The 21,712-nt window shown below is 42.2% G+C and overlaps 2 protein-coding genes across 3 annotated transcripts in view; both read right to left on the bottom strand.

The window, feature by feature from the left end:
* WDR33 (WD repeat domain 33) overlaps nt 1–11,306 on the bottom strand; it is a 56,573-nt gene extending 45,267 nt beyond the window's left edge. The window contains exon 1 of one of the 2 annotated variants that reach the window (XM_035132473.3): nt 11,190–11,306. The gene's annotated coding sequence lies outside the window, so the exon portion shown is untranslated. Of the gene's footprint in view, nt 1–10,918; nt 11,100–11,189 lie in introns of those variants that run through there. The other variant, XM_088669671.1, reaches the window with a different exon arrangement.
* Nucleotides 11,307–13,979: 2,673 nt separating this feature from the next.
* POLR2D (RNA polymerase II subunit D) lies at nt 13,980–19,556 on the bottom strand. The gene is made up of 4 exons (XM_035132472.3): nt 19,481–19,556; nt 17,994–18,174; nt 15,121–15,216; nt 13,980–14,571 (listed from the first exon to the last, which is right to left on the bottom strand). The coding sequence occupies exons 1-4, from the start codon at nt 19,545–19,547 to the stop codon at nt 14,493–14,495; spliced, it is 423 nt and encodes a 140-aa protein (XP_034988363.1). The 5' UTR covers nt 19,548–19,556; the 3' UTR covers nt 13,980–14,492.
* Nucleotides 19,557–21,712: the final 2,156 nt, after the last annotated feature.

The raw sequence follows: 21,712 nt of genomic DNA, 5'->3' as shown, positions 1-21,712 counted from the left end.
CTTTTGAAGGGAAGTTTGCCAGTGGTATTTCCAAGATCTAGTATAGTGGAATGTAAGTCCTAGATAGCTGAAATATTTAATCTGTTCAAGTTCATGGCCATCCAGCATCCAATTTAGCTGGGGAAAGCTTCTTTCGAATACTAGGATTTTTTATTTTCCATAGTTTATGGTTAAACCATTTCCAAGACAGTATTCAGAAAACGTCCTCAGCAGATGTTTCAAGCCTGGTCTAGAACATGAAATAATAGCTGCGTCATCTGCATAGAGCAATAAAGGGGTCCATCTCACTCCTATTTTGGAAGGTGTCCATCTGGGTCCATTAGGCAGTCTTCTAGGTCATTAAAAAATAAGCAAAACAATGTGGGTGCCAGGATACATCCCTGTCTGACCCCCCCCCTAATTCATCTCAATATTGAATAATATTGAGCAGCTATTGAATGTCCCTGCCGACCGCATCTAACCTGCAATTTGGTTCCTTTATATAGGGCTTTTATAAGAAAGAGGAGATGTTTGTCCTGTATTATCAGTTCTAATTTCGTCCATAGTTGGGATCTGGGGATGGAATCAAATGCTGATTTTAAATCCATAAAGGCCATGAAGAGTTTGCCCTGTAACGGCCTGGTATACTTTTCAGCTAGGAAAGACAGCATCAAGCAATGATCTGTTGTTGAATGGTTCTCTCGAAAGGCTGCCTGGGCTTCAGATAGAATGTTGTGTTCATTTAGAAAAGTTGTCAGTTTATTACTGAGGAAGCAGGCATACAACTTCCCAATTACTGAGAGCAGACTAATTGGCCTATAATTTGAATGTTCTTTTGGGTGGCCTCTCTTGAACATTGGAACTACTATAGCATGTTTCCAGCTCTGTGGAACTTTGCCTGAATTATTTACTACTGTAAAAAGAGCCGCCCAAAGCGGAGCTCCTATAAATATTATTATGTCCTTTATAGGCTGAGATTTCATTTAGTTTGTTCAGTTTATAAATGATAAAAAGTGTACTGTGTTAGGAACATAGGAAACTCCTTGTACCGGTAGCAGTGGTGGCCAATCTTGGCCCTCCAGCTGTTTTGGGACTACAATTCCCATCATCCCCGACCACTGGTCCTGTTACTAAGGGATGATGGGAGTTGTAGTCCCAAAACAGCTGGAGGGCCAAGATTGGCCACCACTGCCTTATAGTGTTGTCCATTGTAGATATGTTGCATAAATATCACACCAGGAGGTTACAGCTTGTGGTTACTCCAAAGACAACTTAAGCATAAGCCTCAGTTCAGATGACATGTTAAGCCATGATGGAGCTTGTTCCTCTACATTCTGGCAGTGGAGGGACTCCCTTTACCACCAATGCCCGGCATGCCAAGGTACCTCATGGTTTATTTCTCCCTCGGTTTGAGGGGCAGAGTGTGATGGCACCTTCACCCGATGGCACATTGCCAGTGAAACCTCAGGAACAGTGGTGGTTTCACCTGTGATATACCACTGGGTGAAGGCACCATCACACTCTGGCCCTCAATCTGGTCCTGGGTGATGTATCAATACGTCACCCAGGCCAACCACATACATACTTCCTAGGGACAGTTTCTTTACAAAAATTAATCATTCATTCATTCTGCTATGGATTTATTTCTCTTTTTGCAACAATACCTTTTTATACAAGTCTTTGTCAATGGAAAATGTAGTAGTGGCAAATGTTCTGCTGCACAACACTGTTGCGATTGCAAGCTGAAAGTGCCAACACAATAGTTAAAAAAAGAAGAAGCCCTTTTTGTAAAAATAAAAAATTGAAGATTTTTTGAAAACTTTGTTAGGCAATATGGTTTTTTTGGGGGGGGTGAACCCTATGTATTTGCTTTATATATATCACTTACTTTTTATAAAATAACAAAAAAAATCCATTCATTTTTGGTGGTAGAGTATCCAAAGGGATGGAGCAATGTGCACAAGCTGCTCACACAGACTTAACCTATCGATGAAGCTGAAAGCCATGTAACACTAGTATTAGTATTTTTTAAGTACTTTAAAATTAGTAAAAGTTTCCTGTGCCTTAATTTCCCCCTAAACTGTAATCAATATAAGGAAGTACCGTATTTACTCAGAATCTAATGCTCACCTTTTTTGGCCAAATAACATTGCGAAAATTAAACTGTGCATTAGATTCGATGGCACATTTACATCCACCAGCAAATTCTTTTTTGGTTCAAGGTTCTGAAAATTGAGGTGCACATTAAATTCAATGGCGCATATATGGTATATACAGTGGAATCTCGGTTCTCAAATGTCTCCATTGATGAACAATTCGGAACCTGAACATCGACAACCCAGAAGTGAATGTTTTCGTTTCTGAACATGCCTCGGAAGTTGAACGGCTTCCAAGGCGCGTTTTTCCATTTTTTCAATGGATTTTGCTGACTGCCCCTTGATCTTCAATTTTCAAATGCTTTGGAAATTGAACAGTTCCACTGTACTACAGCGTTTCCATTTTGGGGAATATTTATAACTGTTACAGTAAAAATAATTTTCAACTAAAGTTTTGGATTGGTTTAAATATAAATTTCAAATAAGATTGTGCATTTTCAGTTAAAATATTTTTGGCATATTGATTTTTTTGATATATTTATATAGCACATAAAATCAGAATTTCTTTTTAGTTATGCTTACTAAATATATGAATGGGTAATTAACAAAATTATTATAACCATGTACTGTATAAATATGCTAAATCAGACTCAAATATATTTAGAACACCAGAAAATTTTCCAAAAAGCCCAGAACAGTGTTACCAATTACCAATTCTGGAATTGCATCAGCAAGGGCACAAAAACATCTGTGTGAAAGTTGCATACAAGATAAATATCACATAAATGGGTTTGGAATCTCTATATATGACCTTTTGTTTCCAAAGCAAGGTATAACTATGAAACATTTCTGGACACCTGTAGTTAAAACTGCAGTCCAAAAACATTCTCAATATAATATATCTAAGATCCATTAGAATATAGCACAGTATATTTTCCTTTTAAGATGCTTTGTTGGATCTTTGGGAACCAGAAATAAGTAGAATTCAAAAATGAGAAAGGAAGGAAATGCTTGAACCTCACATTTCCAGTGCCTTATAAATAGTAAAATTATAGCAAAAGGTACACCAAATTGTTCCTTTGAATCATGGAATCATAAAATTGTAGTAAGAAGGAATCCCGAGGGTCACCTAGTCCAACCCCTGCAATGCAGGAATCTCAACTACAACATTCGTGGCAGATGGTCATCCAACCACTGCTTAAAAACATTAAAGGAAGGAAAGTCCACAACCTCCCAAGGGAGTCTGTTCCACTGTGAAACAGATCTTACTGTCACAAAACTCTTTCTGATGTTTAGTCGGAATCTCTTTTCTTGTAACTTGAATCCATTAGCTCGAGTCCTACCCTATGGAGCAGGAGAAAACAAGCTTGCTCCATCTTCCATGAGATAGCCCTATAGATCAGGTATAGGCAACCTTGGCTCTCCAGATGTTTTGGAACTACAATAATAACAACAACAATAATAATGATAATGATAATAATAATTTATTATTTATAACCCGCCCATCTGGCTGGGTTTCCCCAGCAACTCTGGGCAGCTTCCAACAGAAAAATAAAATAAAATAATCTATTAAACATTAAAAGCCTCCCTAAACAGGGCTGCCTTCAGATGTCTTCTAAAAATCTGGCAGTTGTTTTTCTCTTTGACATCTGATGGGAGGGCATTCCACAAGGCGGGCGCCACCACCGAGAAGGCCCTCTGCCTGGTTCCCTGCAACTTGGCTTCTCACAATGAGGGAACCGCCAGAAGGCCCTCGGTACTGAACCTCAGTGTCCAGGCAGAACGATGGGGGTGGAGACCAAGTATACTGGACCGAGGCCATTTAGAGCTTTGAAGGTCAGCACCAACACTTTGAATTGTGCTCGGAAATGTACTGGGAGCCAATGTAGGTCTTTCAAAACCGGTGTTATGTGGTCTCGGTGGCTGCTCCCAGTCACCAGTCTAGCTGCCACATTTTGGATTACTTGTAGTTTTCGGGTCACCTTCAAAGGTAGCCCCACGTAGAGCGCATTGCAGTAGTCCAAGCAGGAGATAACTAGAGCATGCACCACTCTGGCGAAACAGTCTGCAGGCAGGTAGGGTCTCAGCCTGCGTACCAGATGGAGCTAAGAGACAGCTGCCCTGGACACAGAATTGACCTGCGCCTCCATGGACAGCTGTGAGTCCAAAATGACTCCCAGGCTGCGCACCTGGTCCTTCAGGGGCACAGTTACCCCATTCAGGACCAGGGAGTCCTCCACACCTGCCCGCCTCCTGTCCCCCATAAACAGTACTTCTGTCTTGTCGGGATTCAACCTCAATCTGTTAGCCGCCATCCATCCTCCAACCATCTCCAGGCACTCACACAGGACCTTCACCACCTTCACTGGTTCTGAATTTGAAAGAGAGGTAGAGCTGGGTATCATCAGCATACTGATGAACACCTAGCCCAAACCCCCTGATGCTCTCTCCCAGCGGCTGCATGTAGATGTTAAAAAGCATGGGGGAGAGGACAGAACCCTGAGGCACCCCACAAGTGAGAGCCCAGGGGTCCGAACACTCATCCCTCCACCACCACTTTCTGAACACGGCCCAGGAGGAAGGAGCAGAACCACTGTATGACAGTGCCCCCAGCTCCCAACCCCCCCTAGGCGGTCCAGAAGGATGTTATGGTCGATGATGTCAAAAGCCGCTGAGAGATCCAGCAGAACTAGGAAACAGCTCTCACCTTTGTCCCTAGCCCGCCGGAGATCATCAACCAGGGCGACCAAGGCAGTTTCAGTCCCATGATGAGGCCTTAATCCTGACTGGAAGGGATCCAAATGGTCCCATGATCCCTGACCACTGGCCCTGTTAGCTAAGGATCATGGGAGTTGTAGTTCCAAACTATCTGGAGAGCCAAGGTTGCCTTTGCCTGCTATAGATATTTGAAGATGGCTATCAGGTCTCCGCTTAGGCTCCACCTTTTCAGGTTCCCTGGAACTCCCTCAGCTCTTGCTCATAAGGCTTGGTTTCCAAACCCTGGATAATCTTGGTCACCCTCCTCTGCAAATGTTCCAGCTTGCCAATATACTTCTTAAACTGTGGTGCCCAGAACTGGACACAGTATTCCAGGGGTGGTCTAACCAAGGCAGAATAATCTATTACTTCCCTTGTCCTGGACATTATACTTCTGTTGATAAGCCTAGAATAACATTTGCTTTTTTCTGCTGCATCACACTGTTGATACATGTTAAGCTGTTGTCTACTAAGACCCCTAGATCCTTTTCACATGTGCTACTGGTAATCCATGTGTCCATCTTTAGAACCTTATATTGGTCCCTAGTGAATTTCATTCTGTTAGTCTGGGCCCAGTTCTCCAATTTGTTAAGGTGATCCTGAATCCTGATTCTGTCTTCTGTGGCATTAGCTATGCTTCCCAGTTTGGTGTCATCTGCAAATTTGATGAGCATCCCCTCAATTCCTTTGTCCAAATAGTTTATAATGACGCTGAATAACGGGCCTAGGGCACTAATTTGCTTCTGGACACTTATACAAGCCATGGTTTTAGCATCCTGCTTAAAATGAATATTGATGGATTATAATGAATATTGATGTAAAGGCACATTACTAATAAAAAGATTGCAAATTCAAACATACTCTCTGCAACTGATTAAACTGCAATTTGATTGCACATAAACTAATCCACCGATGAATACTATGTTTCACATTCCCTGCTTGAGAAAAGCCCCATTTTACGGGTTAGGTGTGGGCTGTTGTACCTCTGAAATCTGCCTTTAAGTGTACATGGCATAGTTTAACACACCTGGTATCTGCACCTGAGCAAGTTCAATATATTTCTAAATTCTAGCACTTATTATTTAGGCTGCAATCTTAACCCTACTTACCTGAGAGTAAACCACATTAAATTCAATAGGACTTACTTCTGAATAGGCATGATTAGGGTTGTGCTGCTAGTCAGGATTATCTCTTAATAATATTTATTCTTCATGTGCAATCACTTTCTTTACTGGCAAGGGTAGAAATAGACCTGAATTTTATGCAGACAAATGTCCAAAGTGAAATATCCCATTTTATTCTTCAATGCACTGTTCTGCAGACATTTTGTTATTTTCTTATTATAAACCCTGCATGTCTTAGGAACAATGTACGTGCCCTCATACAACCTCTCCAGAGTGCAAAAGGTAACTTAATTATGAAGCTCTCCAAAATATTTGTAGAATGAGGTGGAAGATAATGAATCCCATCTAACTTCAGAAAGCCAGGCATTTTCCCCAGACGCTAACTGTTTACAATTAGAAGCAAAACTGGTTTTAAATCTCTACAGATTGCAACTCCCAGAGCTTCTTTCTTACTCTGGAGCAGGCTCCTTGAAGACTGCTAGGAAGCCAGCTTTTCTGCAAAGCCATAATTCAAGTAACTGGTTCCATTCAGAGAAATTTGTTGTAATGTGTTTTTATTTAAAATCTTTAGATCCTGGAACATAATATAAATATCAATTACTACATGTCCAAGTCAAACTACAGATGGGCATACTGATTTACATGGCTAGCTACTGTGACCCAATTACATTTGGCCTATTCCACACAACTATAAAGGTAAAGGTAAAGGGACCCTTGACCATTAAGTCCAGTCGTGGACGACTGGGGTTGCGGCGCTCATCTCACTTTATTGGCCGAGGGAGCCGGCGTACAGCTTCCAGGTCATGACTAAGTCGCTTCTGGCAAACCAGAACAGCGCACGGAAATGCCGTTTACCTTCCCGCCAGTAGATAAATAGGTACACTGTTGAAGACAACTACCGGTAATTAAGAAGTCACACCAAATCTCATTTTCAGGGGAATGATGAAACAGACAGACTTGAAAATTGTATAATGTGTCTTCTAGATTTGATTCCTCATCTGATTAGTTGGGCCTTTCTAATTTTTTATGCTAAGATTATAGTCTTACAGATACAGTATTGTACTTATAATAAAATCATTCTGCAATTAATTGGATCTTCAAGTAATTCTATTTAAGATAAACAATGACTCTGATCCCCAGTGTGCCTTGAGGTGACCCACAAGACCACGACAAAAAAATAGAGAAAAAAGTTAGACATCTTCCAGACCAAACAATGATACAGTCATACCTTGGGTTGCGTCCGCTGCGGGTTGCGTTTTTTCCGGGTTGCAATCGCGGCAGACCCGGAAGTGTTTACTTCTGGGTTCCACTGCGTGTGCATGCGCAGAAGCGCTCTATCGCGCATGCGTGAAAGCGCCACTTGGGCTGCGGCTTTTCGGGGTGCAAACGGCACCCCGGAATGGATTGGGTCCGCAACCCGAGGTACCACTGTACACCCTGAATCACCCTCAACTCCTTCTGCATTCTGATGCAGGATGGGGTGAAGAGTGGAGCGAGTCATTGGTAAGGGACTTCCAAACAGAAGACATTTTGCAAGTATCAGTCAGGAACAGCAGCACTCCAACTGACAAAGTTCTCAGTAACAAAACATGTGGCAACTTAAATGGCCTCGGCCCAGGATACCTGAAGGAGCAACTCCACCCCTATCCCTTAGTCTGGACACTGAGGTCTTCCTTTGAGGGTCTTCTGCTAGTTCCCTCACTGCGAGAAGCAAAGTTACAGGGAACCAGGCAGAGGGCCTTCTTGGTAGTGGTGCCCTCCCAGTGGACCCTTCCGATGTCAAGGAGATAAGGAATTACACAACTTAAATAAAAACAGATATTTTTTTTTTAAGAATTACACAACTTTTAGAAGACATCTGAAGGCACTTCTGTATCAGGTTTTTTTGATGTTGATGTTTTTAGATATTCTGTAAATATTACTATTATTATTATTATTTGTTTGAGTAAATATATGCATGATTTTTTCCACTATAAAACAGAGAGGAACTGTCTGTGAGGCAAACAAGCAGGCTAGATCCAGTTCTGGCCACAGGAAGGGTGCTCCTATCATCCACTGACTTAAGAAAGGGTGTGGAAGAACTTTTTGCCAATTCCCGATTCAAATATATACAAGAAAGTTGGAGATCCCGCTGGAACAGTTGGGAGGGCACTGCGGGCGGGAAAGGAGAATTATCAAAAATCTTTTCTCCCATTACGAGAGTCTCTGTTGGACCAAAATTCTTTCCATTCATAGAAAGCAAACCTCTGTGAGCAGAAAGTCACTACTGGATCTAGCCCGGCATTGTTATGACTATTTCAGTAAAGTGAAGGCATAACTTAATGAACAGCAGACTTGTAATTTAAAAAAAATATAGAGCAAGTTTGATTCAAGTCTCCTGCTAACCTAGCAGTTCGAAAGCACGTCAAAATGCAAGTAGATAAATAGGAACCGCTACAGTGGGAAGGTAAACGGCGTTTCCATGTGCTGCTCTGGTTTGCCAGAAGCGGCTTTGTCATGCTGGCCACATGACCTGGAAGCTATACGCCAGCTCCCTCGGCCAATAATGCGAGATGAGCGCAACCCCAGAGTCGGTCACGACTGGACCTAATGGTCAGGGGTCCCTTTACCTTTACCTTGATTCAAGTGGATAGTATTGATACTTTTTTTTAACCTATGGATAACTAAAGAGAGCATACAATGTGACGGTATTCATCATAACTTGTTTGACAAAGTGAATATTTCAACATGTCAAGATTTAAATGTGCAATCCTAACCCCCAGATACACCAGGTGGGAGAGATTGGGATGAGACATAACTCTCCTCTTGCTGACTGCACACTTAGGCCAGCGCACATTACTTTCCTGGGCATATCTACCAACTCTAGCAAAGGGAGAGCCCTATTGAGGCAAATTAAGCTACCAAAATTAAAGGGCAAAATAGTGTATGTTAAGGGTGGGAATGGATGTCTTGAACAGAGAGATTAAAAAGTTACATGGTGTCCTAATTTCCTTCATTTGTTTGTCCCATGCACAGAACTTGCTTTAATTTATACTGCCAAAAATGCAACTGTAATTACTAGAGGCAAGGAAAGGTCAGAAAATGAAGATTTATACTGGACACCCAAACTCTGGCTGCGCCACCCTGGCCAGCAGCAGTTAGGGTGCAATTCAACTTACATAAGATATACTGTACACCAGTGTTACCAGCGTGTCTGTTTCCTGGAAATCCTTGCATATATACCTAGTTAGGATTGCTCAGTAAGTGTACCAGCTATGCATTCTCTGGACATTCCACTCCCCATTGACATTGACTGTTCATGCAATTAATACAAATTAGCTCTATATCCAAATTTCAGGAATAAAAATAAAAGCTCAAAATTAAGAAGTCAAACTAATTCCTTTTGCATAATTATGTAACATGAAATTTAAAACATAACTATTTCAAAGGGTATCTTATTTACATATTTGAGATGTTAGCTACTATTTCAACCAGCAGATTAAACCATTCCATTTGAAGTATTAGAAGTAAAATCTTCAGCATTTTATTGGTTTATTAATATTCTACTTTAAGATGAACAAAACTTTATGGCTTACCAGCAAAAATGTAATGTTTGTCTCAAATTTATTTACTTTAAAACTTACATACTACCTTCCTCCACCACTGAAACATTTCACACAACTGAAACATTCTGTAGTACTAAGTTTCAGTTAATTTTAAAGTAAACACCTGTGTTCTGATAACATGTGAAATTTACTTTAATACTGAATATACTAGAAGCTAGACAGCTGCAGGCTTTATAACAAATGTTTATATACAAACCGGTATGTCAAGTAGTACATGGCAGGAATGTTGTCTGAGCATGATCCTACTCACACACTGGCCCTACTCACACACTGAGTATTTTTGAAAATTGTGGAATTATGACCTTTTGATGAAATAAGTTAGCAAGTACTTATTCAAAATAAGAGTGTAACTGGTAAAAAATCTGATCCTAATCAATTTCTGGAACTTGTATTGAATTTCTCAGTGCATATGCTGTTCTAACATTTAAAAAATGCAAAAGTATTATTCTTTCCTAACATATTCATAAGGTTCCTGCACAATGCAAATATATATTTAATATGTTTACATTGTTAATACAGTACATCTTATTGGCTATTAAACTAACAACTGACAGTAACAGTGCAATCCTATGCATGCTTATTCAAATTAGGTCCCATTGTACTCAATTGAGCTTCTGCCAAACACTCAGGAAAACAGACTGACCTTGTTCTTACAAAATAAATAAAATATTTCTTCCAGTAGCACCTTAGAGACCAACTAAGTTTGTCATTGGTATGAGCTTTCGTGTGCATGCACACTTCTTCAGATACTTGAAGATATCTGAAGATATCTGAAGAAGTGTACATGCACACAAAAGCTCATACCAATGAAAAACTTAGTTGGTCTCTAAGGTGCTACTGGAAGAAATTTTTAAATTTTTTGTTTTGACACACCAGACCAACACGGCTACCTACCTGTAACTTGTTCTTACAGTTATAGGTGCTACTTGTTTTGCTTAAATCAAATGCTACTTGAAACCCTGTATGTTCGTACACCAAGAAGTTACACTCCAAAATAATTATATGAAGCTTATATTTATCATCTACCTAGCATACGTTAAAGGTCCCTAAAGCGTCCTACACATCTACAAAAGATTGGCCCTTACAACACCCCTGTAAGGTAGCCTGTCATAATCACACCCCCACCCTTTACAAATGAGATGAGGTTGGTAAGGCGGCGTTGGTCTTAGGGACACCTAGCGAGCCAGTGGATGAGGTGCGCTCTGGATGGGAAGGATCCCAAAGCGCAGATCCCACACACAGCTGCTACCCTACACCCAAGGCACTCTTCAGCTACTCTTGTGGATCTTAGGTCGAGGCCGAAATTACTGATTGCGCCTGGAACAGCAGGGAAGATAGATGGTCGGCTTTCCCCTACCGGGCTTCGACTGAAGACTTTGCGGTTCTTTTCAAACTTTCGCTCCTAACCCCACGCTGGCCTCTCTCCCGCTCTCTTCACAATGTCCTCCTCCTAACCCGGCTTTCAGCCACAGGCCCCTCCGCCGCCAATAGCGTAACAGCGGCACCTCTCGCGGCCTAAAGATGGCGGAAGCCGCGGCGGTCTTCCGGGTCGCCGGGGTTCCTTCCCTCCCGTACCCCCGCCTCCCCACCGCCATGTCACCCAATCGCCTCAAGGAGAAAAAACTCACAAAGCAGCCGCTCACAGAGCCCCGTACGTGGGGCCCAAAAACCTAGATCTCTCCTATCCCGGAAGCTGCTGCCTCACGAGCCGTCGCCACCATCCGCCATCTTCCCCACCAGCGACCGGAGGCGGTGCACATGAAAGACGTCATCGTGTGTGCGCGAGCGCGGGCGCCAGCCAAAGGGAGGGAGGAGAGCGAAGGCGCTGAGCATGCGCGTGCCTCTTCTGAACAACGCTAAGTGACAATATCTTCTTGCGACTGGTTTCCGGCTGCTGTGGCGGAAAAGGAAGCGCTTACCGTGGAAAGCAGGCCGGGGAGTCGGGGAGCGGGAGCAGCAGCTTAAACCCTTATTAGACTTCCCAAAAGGTCTCCAAATAGTGGTGATTCTTTGACTTTTAGAAGGATTATTTCTCTGATGATTATAGGAATGAGAAAAGGAGTGTTCCAGCCCCAGCCAGCATGGACAATGAATGGCCAGGGATGGTGGAAGTTGGAGCCCAATGACACCTGACGGACCACAGGCACCCCTCCGTTGATCTCCTAGCAGGAAAAAACAAGATTGCGGGGTGCAGAGAGAAAGCAAACCCTACACGTACATAAGCGGTTTTTAAAGAGGAGAGGATTGTATGGTGTAATAAAAAAGCCCGCAAAGTAGTTTACGAAGAATTAATGAGGTAGCTCAATCATCACAAGAAATCAAGATACTGCCTAATGGTTTTCTGTCATCTCCATCTCTAATGCAGTCAGTAGACTTAGGCAAGCCTAATAATTCCATAGGATTGGGATGTAAAAATACAAGATGGGAAGGAAGGCCAATTTGCACAATTTTCTGCAGCAGATAAAAACTAAGGGGTTAAGGAACCGATCCTAACCACAGCAGGCAAAAAGGTAAAGGCAACCATAGCAAGACAGCTTAAAGGGCCATAGGTAGCCAGTGCAAACGGAGGTGAAGTATCAAGACCACCACTGCCCATGGGAACTTGCGTGTGTATTGCCAATGGAGTGAGCCAGGGCAGGTGCAAGGTTGCCACATCCTAAGCCTCTGTATCCCTTATATATGCTTCAGTAATGAGCACAAATCTACGCCAGCCCTTGGTTTGTCTTCTATTGCAGTCAAAGCAAAACTAATCCCCACTTTCCATGGCAATAAAAAGATGTGGTTCCTGCTCTGTCAGTTGGTAATAGCTTCTGCACAAGATAAGTTAAAAGCCTCAGCTTGGTACAGCTGGGAACTAATGCAGAGCTTTCCAAACTTTTCATGTTGGTGACACTTTTTTATACATGCATCATTTTGTGACAGTAATTCAGTTTTACTAGCAAACCGGAGGTTAAACTAACCCCTTATAAGCGATACAGAAACCTACATAAATTTAATAATTAAATTTATAGGGACACACCTACACACTGCAGCTGACACACTAATGTGTCACAACACACAGTTTGGAAAGGGAACAGGAAGCATCTCCAAAAGGGCAAAAGAATCTGGCCACTAGAAGTGTGGTATAAAGTAGCTCCCGTTCTCCAAATTTAGTTTAATATTTGGATTGGAATAGCCCAGAGGGTTTATCCCCCCCCCCAACTTTTACTAATAAGATGTGGAAAAGGTAGAATTCAAGAAGTTTAGGATTTTATGTTTACAAATCATGCAGAACAATTGAGCAGCCCGCCCCCCCCCCACAAAAAACCCCACAACCTTAAATATTTCAGACACAAAAAGCTTATGGAAGCTGTTATAACTGGTGGTATTGCATAAGTAGTTTTCAAGCAAGATCCAACAAGAAAAATAACTTCAGTGTGATTCTCAGTGGATTGAGATCAGACCAAATTTTGATAAGGTTTTATGTCTCTTTAAAAAAAATCTTGACACTCCTTGACAAATTAAATACTAAGTTTTTGGTACAAAAACAAGTGGTTTCATATATAAGTTTTTCCAGCATAATCATTCCACTGCTGCAGCTTATGAGTGATGATTATTGGTTACTGTCTGGCAGGGGGGGAAATCTAATCAAGATGTATCAGATTGCTTCAACTTGTTTGCTTCTGTACACACTGATATTTTTTACTAAATCCTGAGGTCATTACTCCTGACTTTTCCCCTGTTTTATTCACTTGGTCAGACTTGAATAAAGAGACTCATTCAGCAAACCTTTCACAGCTTCTTGTTGTATTTTAATGTTTTAATGCTTGTAGACTACTGTTATTGGGTGGCATATAAATGCTGTTAATAAATAAAAGTAATGAATAAATAAAATATCATTAGAAGTGATTCTGCAGGTGGGGGGAATGGAGTAAGCCGACTCATTCCTCAGTCACTGTTGCCAGCTGAATGAGGGACATCTTATCATTTATGACAACTGACTGACATATTGTAACATGCAATTTCTGTAGCATTAGCACATTTCTGCCTAAGTTTCTACCTTTATGAGCCCCATGGTTCTGCCAGCAGTTTCCTTTCACACTACAAAACTAAGAAGTGCTACATATGGTAGCTCATTCACCCAGTTTGACATTTCCAGTCACACTTCCCAAAACACAAAAGCATTATTTTTTTCTCTCTCTCCAACATACATACATTGCATGTGCAATTATTGTTTATAGCAATGTATGTATACAAATAAAATAACTTTACATCAATTTACCAACATACAGCAAAAATATTTTATGCAATTTAATAATCCAACAAATTCCTTCAGCTCCTTGTGTTCATCCACCCCTTGCAGAGTATTTCCTCAAGACAACAGGACTTTTGTATAAACAATGAGTGAATGAGAACATTCACAAATCACAGACCCCTCATTAGAAATACTATACTTTAATTCACAAACAATTGTACAAAAATATTGTTGAAGAGAAAAACTCAGGCTTTTGATCAAACACATCGAAAAATCACACAAATTTATCTAACCTGATTCTACTATTACAATTGTCAAAATATAAGAGGAAAAGTTTCTCCTATCTTGGGCAACATATGTTCAGATTAACAATGGTGTGTCAATTATTCTGTCTGGCCCCATAAACATTCTGTATATTCCCAGGAGGAAGGCAAAGTTTGGAAACAAATATTAAACTAATCAAGGCAAACTTCTCAAGAGTTCTGTGGCTCATGCCACATTAGTCTTGCCAACTCTCGACATTCAACAAGTCCAAAGAGCTAAGAAACCCTTTTTAAAAGCATGTCATTACCCTACATCAGCTTCTCTTTTCTATCGAGAGATAGTCAGAACTGGTCCAGAGATGTAAATAAATAAATGAACATTTCTAGATTTCTCTTTTTCAATGTTCAGAGTTCGGAGGGTCTGGTTGTTCCTTCTAATACTGAAAACTTCGCTTGGTCTGAATGTCATCAAGAATCTGCTGCAACTCTTCATCTTCAAACCGACCCTCTAAGCTGAAAGACAGAAGCAATGGTTAAGTTCCCCCCCTCTTTTTTAAGGGTTGATGCTCAAGCTTTCCTGAAAGAAAAAAAACTATGAATAATGTATTAAGTTTCATGGTGAGGGGGAGTTTTAAGATAAGGCTCATATCTGATTTGATTATGGTCTGGAGGATTGTCTCAGTGTAGCCAATGTCAGGTAAGATTTCTGCAAATGTGGATTGTACTTTTGGGCGTTATCCTACAAAGGTAAAGCTATAAATTACATTAAAAAAGAAATACAAACAAATCATAGTATAAGCAATTATTTTAAAAGATAACCAGTTTTTAAAAGACAGTTGAGCTAAATGGGCAGCAGGCCACTTCTTCATGCATCAGGGCTTCAAGAGATGATTGATCATGGTCCAAATAATAGGCAGTCAATTAAAAATATATTGACCAGTAAACTGGCTGGTATGCTAACCTTAAATCCAACTGTAGAACCATTACTCTGACTTTTTAGTTGTTCAAGCTTTACAAACCCTTTGGAACATGAAGTGAATCCTTTCACCTGGGGTGACTTACCTGGGAATTAAAGCTTTGGCCTCCTCAGCTGTCTCAGGACATAAATTAGCTAAACACGCCAATTCAAATTTATGGAGCTTCTTCTGGAGTAATAAACTGCAGGAACAAACAAAATAAACTACATTTGTAAAAAATGGAATACAGAAGAGAACAGAAGTAGCAGAAAAAACTGTACGGCTACTCAAAAAGGATTAGGGATTTATTTTTATCAGTGTATATATAGTCTATGAAAAGATCACACATAAGTATCAAAAAATACTAAAAGTAAATACATGGCTTTGTATTGTAACATGCTCCAAAGAACAAGTACTAGTTGCTTACTATTTACTCCACCAAAATTAGTATTCCAATATAGATAGATAGTTAGGTCATTTTAAGTAAAAGTTAGGATTTTAGAAGGATGGCATTCCCATCAACAAGAGGGAACCCACTAGATTTCCAAATGTTTCTGTCTATTCACATTGCTTTTAATAAACGTAAGTAAGTACCAACTCCACATCTATTTAGGCAGCAATCCTATTCCCACATACCTTTGAATAAGCCCCATTGAACTCAATGGGACTTACTTCTGAGGAGATACAGTGGTACCTCGACTTACGAAGGTGATCCGTTCCGTGGCGCTCTTCGTAAATCGAATCCTTCGGTTGTAAAGTGTCCGTTTTGCGCATGCACAAAGCGAGATTTTGCGCTTCTGCGCATGTGCTGACCGTGCACACAGCTTCTGCGCAAGTGCATAACGCATGCACGGCGAAAAGACTTCCGGGTTTGCCGACTTCGTAAGTCGAAACCTTCGGAAGTCGAGTCATTCGGATGTCGAGGTACCACTGTATGCAGAATCACATGGTTATTGTTCCAAAGGGCAAAGAAGAAACTGGTTGGACAAGTGGCAACCCATTGCCTATAACAACTTTGAAACATAGAGTTTATCTGAGTGCTTTGACATAAAAGCACACTCAGCCACTCTCAGCCACTAACAGTGAACAGAATCAGTGAACACTTTCCAGATTTAGAGCATGTACAGGGGTTATGATAAGCAGATAAGAGACAAAAGTTTAAAATCATGGGCTCTAGAAGGAATCATGCTTATACTAAGCAAAAATTAATTGAAGAAGGAAAAACAATAGCTCTTTTGAATCAGCTCAGTTATCTATCTACACCAGCACCCTGCTTCCCACAGTGAACCATCAGATGCCTTTTGGAAGTTTACCATTAGGGAAGCCCTTTCCCACTGTGGCTCTGAAGCTGCTGGCAGTCAGTGATTACATTTGCATATAGTATTAGTCTATTTCCTACTCAATGCTGGTTAGGAATAGTGTGCCAGTTATCAATCACTACCACGTGGAACAGACAAATCAGCACATCAGATCCTTCAGCCATATTGTCCAGTTAGATTAGTACAGGGTGGTGGTGATCTGTACATCTGCCCAATAGATGCAACCAAACAAAGTATGGCTCAAGCTATGCTAGATAAGTAATGTTGGTAATTCTTCAGTTTAAGAGGCAACTGTATCAGTTCTAGACTAGTGGAAGGAATGTTGAATCCTACCCTTACAAGATAGAAAGTGATAATCTTGTGAGTTATAATCCTACTAACTACATAGGTAAAGGGCCCCTAACCGTTAGGTCCAGTCGCAGACGACTCTGGGGTTGCAGCACTCATCTCGCTTTACTGGCCGAGGGAGCTGGCATACAGCTTCCGGGTCATGTGGCCAGCATTACTAAGCCGGTTCTGGCGAAACCAGAGCAGCGCACGGAAACGATGTTTACCTTCCCACCAGAGCAGTACCTATTTATCCACTTGCACTTTGATGTGCTTTCAAACTGCTAGGTGGGCAGGAGCTGGGATCGAGCAACGGGAGCTCACCCCGTCGCGGGGATTCGAACTGCCGACCTTCTGATCGGCAAGCCCTAAGCTCAGTGGTTTAGACCACAGCGCCACCCATGTCCCAACTACATAAGTATCAACTAAAACAATAACATGGAAAGAACTCATGGCTCTAGGTCAAAGCTTTCCAAACTATTCATGTTGATGATACACTTTCTAGACATGCATAATTCCACGACACAGTAATCCAGTTTTACTAGCAAACCAGAGGTTAAACTAATCCCTTTCCAGCCCCAGGGAGAGCATTCACATGACACACCTACACACTGCAACTGACACACTAACATGTCACGACACAGTTTGGGAAGCTTTGCTCTAGGTTCTATGGCTTAGAACTATGTGCCTGAACTGAGATGAACCAAAGTGATACTCAGGCCCTCATGCTCCTTCCTTCACTCTCTTCTGCCTGCATGACCAGGGGGTGAACTTCAGCAGTGTCTAGTTTTGCTTCCAAGAAACCCAGCTTGCCATTGCATATAACAGATGTCATGGTTTATAACAAAATCTGGTTTCTATGCATTTACAAGTCAGGATTCTATCAAATGAAAATGAAATACTGTCAAAATTCTCCCCCAGGCCGCATAGGAAGAGGGAGCATGCAAATCCGAGACTTGCATGAGCTCATTCCTGGTCATGCATATAGCATTAAACTATAGTTTAACATTACATGTTATAGACTTTTAAATCTGAAGCATACCAGGGGGCTCTAGACGAAGAGCAGTCTAGGAAATGCTATTCTTCATTCACATGTAGAAACTATGCTAATCTCCGCTTAATGCAAATATAATGCTAAAAGGACTCAACAATTGTCACACCTGCACATTACTTTCAATTGTGAAATAAAACCAACTTACAAAATAACTTCATTTAATGCTAGAAATAAATGTCTTTGCATTCGGGAAAGGGTTTTATTTGTTCAGCTTCTTTTGCATTCACTCCCACATTAGCCTATGAAAAATAATTTGCCAGTATTCGAAAAATTATTCACCTGCGGACACTAGCAATAGTCTCCCGGTTTTTGAAGCGGCTGAAGCGAGCAGTATAGTTCAAGGTTTTCATGAATACTTCCGAGAGCTCCTGCTCATCTTCTGCACTCTCATTCTGCTGTTTCCGGTGTTCAAGAAGCATGTGCACTTCTGAATTTAGAAGGGTTTCGGCAGTCTCAAATTCTATATGCAAAGATGGGTGAGGAAGAAACTGATAGTTCAAAAGGCACAGAGAAACACACCACCATTGATAACACTTAAGCTGGAATACACATATGGTAGTAGTACTTCAGGTGGTGGGTAGAGAATACTATTTTTGAATGATCTGACACATAAAACCCACTCACTCCATTGAGAAAACATATGAAAGAAAGATTCTAGCTCAATCCTCTCTTTGCTGTACCTGTGGGAGCATTCAAACACGTGATTGAAGTGGTACCATCTATTCTACTACCCCATATTAAGATCCGGTTATACACAGTATACCTCTTGATGTAAAGACAGTAATAATTATCTGGCCCATCCTGCCAAATTTACAAAAAGGAGATCATTCTCCAGCTCAATTATTTGTGCAGTACAGTCACATGCTTCTCCAGAATACTTCAACACACATGTAAATGTGAAAATATTTCCAAAGTACTAGCACATATAAAACTTGAATCTTAAAAAAGGGCCTCAGATCGTTTTGGAACACAGAAGGCATCCTATACTGCTTTTAAAGACAAAAAGCAAACAAAACATACTGTTTTGTTGCTTGCTCAAGGCAGTTGTTCTGAGAGTGTGAACTATAAACCAACAATCAAAGTAACTGTATGTCAAGGACCCCAGAAACAGAGCCATATATTTATCTACAGTTTATATAACAATTGTATATGTAGCACACAACAGAATACTAAACAGCCTCCCATCCAGGGAAGGGCCAGAGATGCTCAACTTCAAAACTGCTGCACCACTTTGCCTCGGACAACAGGAATAGAGAGCAGACTCACATTAAACGCACATTCGCACCATGCATTTAAAACCTATATACTGTACATGGCTTCCCGCAAACAATTCTGGGAGCTGTAGTTTTGCTAAGGGCGCCGAGACCCTTATTCCCCCATCCAGAGCCACCATTTCAAGAGTTCCCTGTGAAGAAGAACTGTTGATTAAAATCACTCTGAAACCGTAGCTCCGTGAGGGGAAATAGGGGTGTCTCCTAACACGTCTCATTACCCTTAACAAACCACAGCTCCCCGAATTATTTGGCGGCGGGGAGCCATTATTATTATTATTATTATTAAAGCGGTACCATGCCGCTTTCAGCGTATGGTGCAAAAGAGGCTAGCGATTATACACGAGCGCTTTTTACAGCCAAGAATGAGGAATGTTGCTCCCCTCCAGGCAAGACTCCTGCTGCTTCTTGCTCCCTCACAAGCCGAGGTCTCCTCCGGAACAAGGCCGAGGGCGCCTCGCGTCTCCTGCGCCTCCCGAGGTCCCAGCCGCTTACCCTTGGGAAATAAGAGCTGAGAAGCATCCTCCTCCACATCCACAGCATCGGTGCCTCCGGCCGCCATCGCCTCAGCCAGCCCCGGAAAACCGAAGCGCTCGGCCCGCCGGAAAAGGAAGGAAGGAGGCCTGAGCAGGTGCCCGCGACGCCCCCTGGCGGGGGAAGAGCCGGCCCGGATGCCGCCTCGGTTTGTGCTGAAGGGAAAGAGAGAGAAGTGGGGGGAGTGTGTCGGGCTATATTAGGCTTCCCCAAACGGCGGCCCTCCAGATGTTTTGGCCTACAACTCCCATGATCCCTAGGTAACAGGACCAGTGGTCGGGGAAGATGGGAATTGTAGGCCAAAACATCTGGAGGGCCGAAGTTTGGGGGTGCCTGGGCTATATTGAACATGGTGTGTTCTCTCTGTCCGGAGCAGCTTCGCGGAGGAGAGCGATAGGGTCGCGTGGCTTCACAGCGTCCGCTCCCAGTGTTGCCCTGGGCCCCCTTACTCCGAAGTAAATCCCACCATGTTCAGCGCGGCTTACTCCCCAACATGTTCAGGATTGCGAAGCGTGAATCCAGTCGGGTTTACACGGTTCTCGCGATTGTTACCGGTAGCAAGATCCTGTCAGTAAATGAATCCAGACCCGACAGGCAATGCCCGATCGCCCGCCCCCATTAAAAAAAAATAATGTATATATTTAGTGCTCCTCTGATAAAAGGGAAGCAGGTTTCTAGGCCAGGAAGCAGCGCAGAGCTGAAACCACCTCAACTTGGACGGCTGAAGCGTCGGGCGTACCCAAAGTCTGCAGGCTAGAAAATGGGGCAGCCCCAAGGCGCTTAAAGCCGCGACGGGTAATAGGCAGCCCACGAGGTATCGGACTACACTCCCCTCAAGCGCACCCGTCATGGGGCGTGTTGTGTGTTCACGGCCCCCATCCCTCCTCCAACATACGTACATCGTACAGTATGTGCAATGGACAAGTGGCAAACACATTTCACTCTCTGCATTACCCATTGATAAGGGGAAAAAACCCAAGTGAGCATGCACCTCACTGAGCAGAAACTTATTTACATTGTTAACATAACCCTAAGGAGTTTAACTCACAATTCCCTCTGAATGGGAATGGAAGGAAAAGGTAAAATAGGTAAAAAGGTAAAGGACCCCTGGACGGTTAAGTCCAGTCCAAGGCGACAATAGGTAGGGCTGCCAGGACACCTCAAAAGTTGTTGAGCTTTTTTTAGAAAAAACAAAAACACCTACTTGCCTAAGATCCAGGACAAAGTGCCAAATGCCACCTTTTGGTAACCCCCCCTGTCAGTTCTTCCATTTAAATCTCACTCCTAACTAACCATATCTGCTGAGAAGTGCCACCGATTTCATTGGGGCTTACTCCTACGGTAGGTAAGTGGGGTTAGGATTAAAGCCTTTGAGCAAGTGTGCACCTGTAATAATACAGTCATACCTCGGTTTAAGTACGCTTTGAGTACGTTCAGTTTAAGTACTCCGCGGACCCGTCTGGGATGGATTACAGTAATCCACTTTCCATTACTTTCAATGGGAAAGTTCGCTTCAGGTCAAGTACGGACTTCCAGAACCAATTGCACTCATACTTCGGGTTAAGTCCGCTTCAGGTTGAGTACTCCGCGGACCCGTCTGGAATGGATTAATCCACTTTCCATTACTTTCAATGGGAAAGTTCGCTTCAGGTTAAGTACTGACTTCCGGAACCAATTGTGTACTTAAACCGAGGTAACACTATTGAGTTCAGGAAAGCATAATGCATTACAATTTCCAAGAGCATGCATGTTTATATGATTACTTAAACAAGCAAAAGGGTCAGGAAGTAATTCTGACAATCCTAAACATTTTTACTCAGAAGTAACTCCCAATGTGTTCAGTGGGACTCAATTCTTAGGATGTTTAGGTTTGCATTATGAGTACCCTATTGTTCCAGCCCTACTTGGAAATTAGCCCACTTTAAAAACCAGTGGGACTAACTTCTGAGTAAACATATATAGCAGGCATCCCCAAACTCGGTCCTCCAGATGTTTGGGGACTACATCTCCCATCATCCCTAGCTAAGAGGACCAGTGGTCAGGGATGATGGGAACTGTAGTCCCAAAACATCTGAAGGGCCAAGTTTGGGGATGCCTGATATATAGAATAGGTCTGTAGGTCAAATGTGCATTAAAACAGTATCATCAATAGCCCTGTGCACTGGATATTGTGTCTCATGCACACAATGTGCT

This window comes from Zootoca vivipara, chromosome 5 (assembly GCF_965207765.1).
Source record: "Zootoca vivipara chromosome 5, rZooViv2.hap1.1, whole genome shotgun sequence".
Taxonomy (NCBI): domain Eukaryota; kingdom Metazoa; phylum Chordata; class Lepidosauria; order Squamata; family Lacertidae; genus Zootoca; species Zootoca vivipara.
This window is presented reverse-complemented; position numbering and strand designations above follow the sequence as displayed.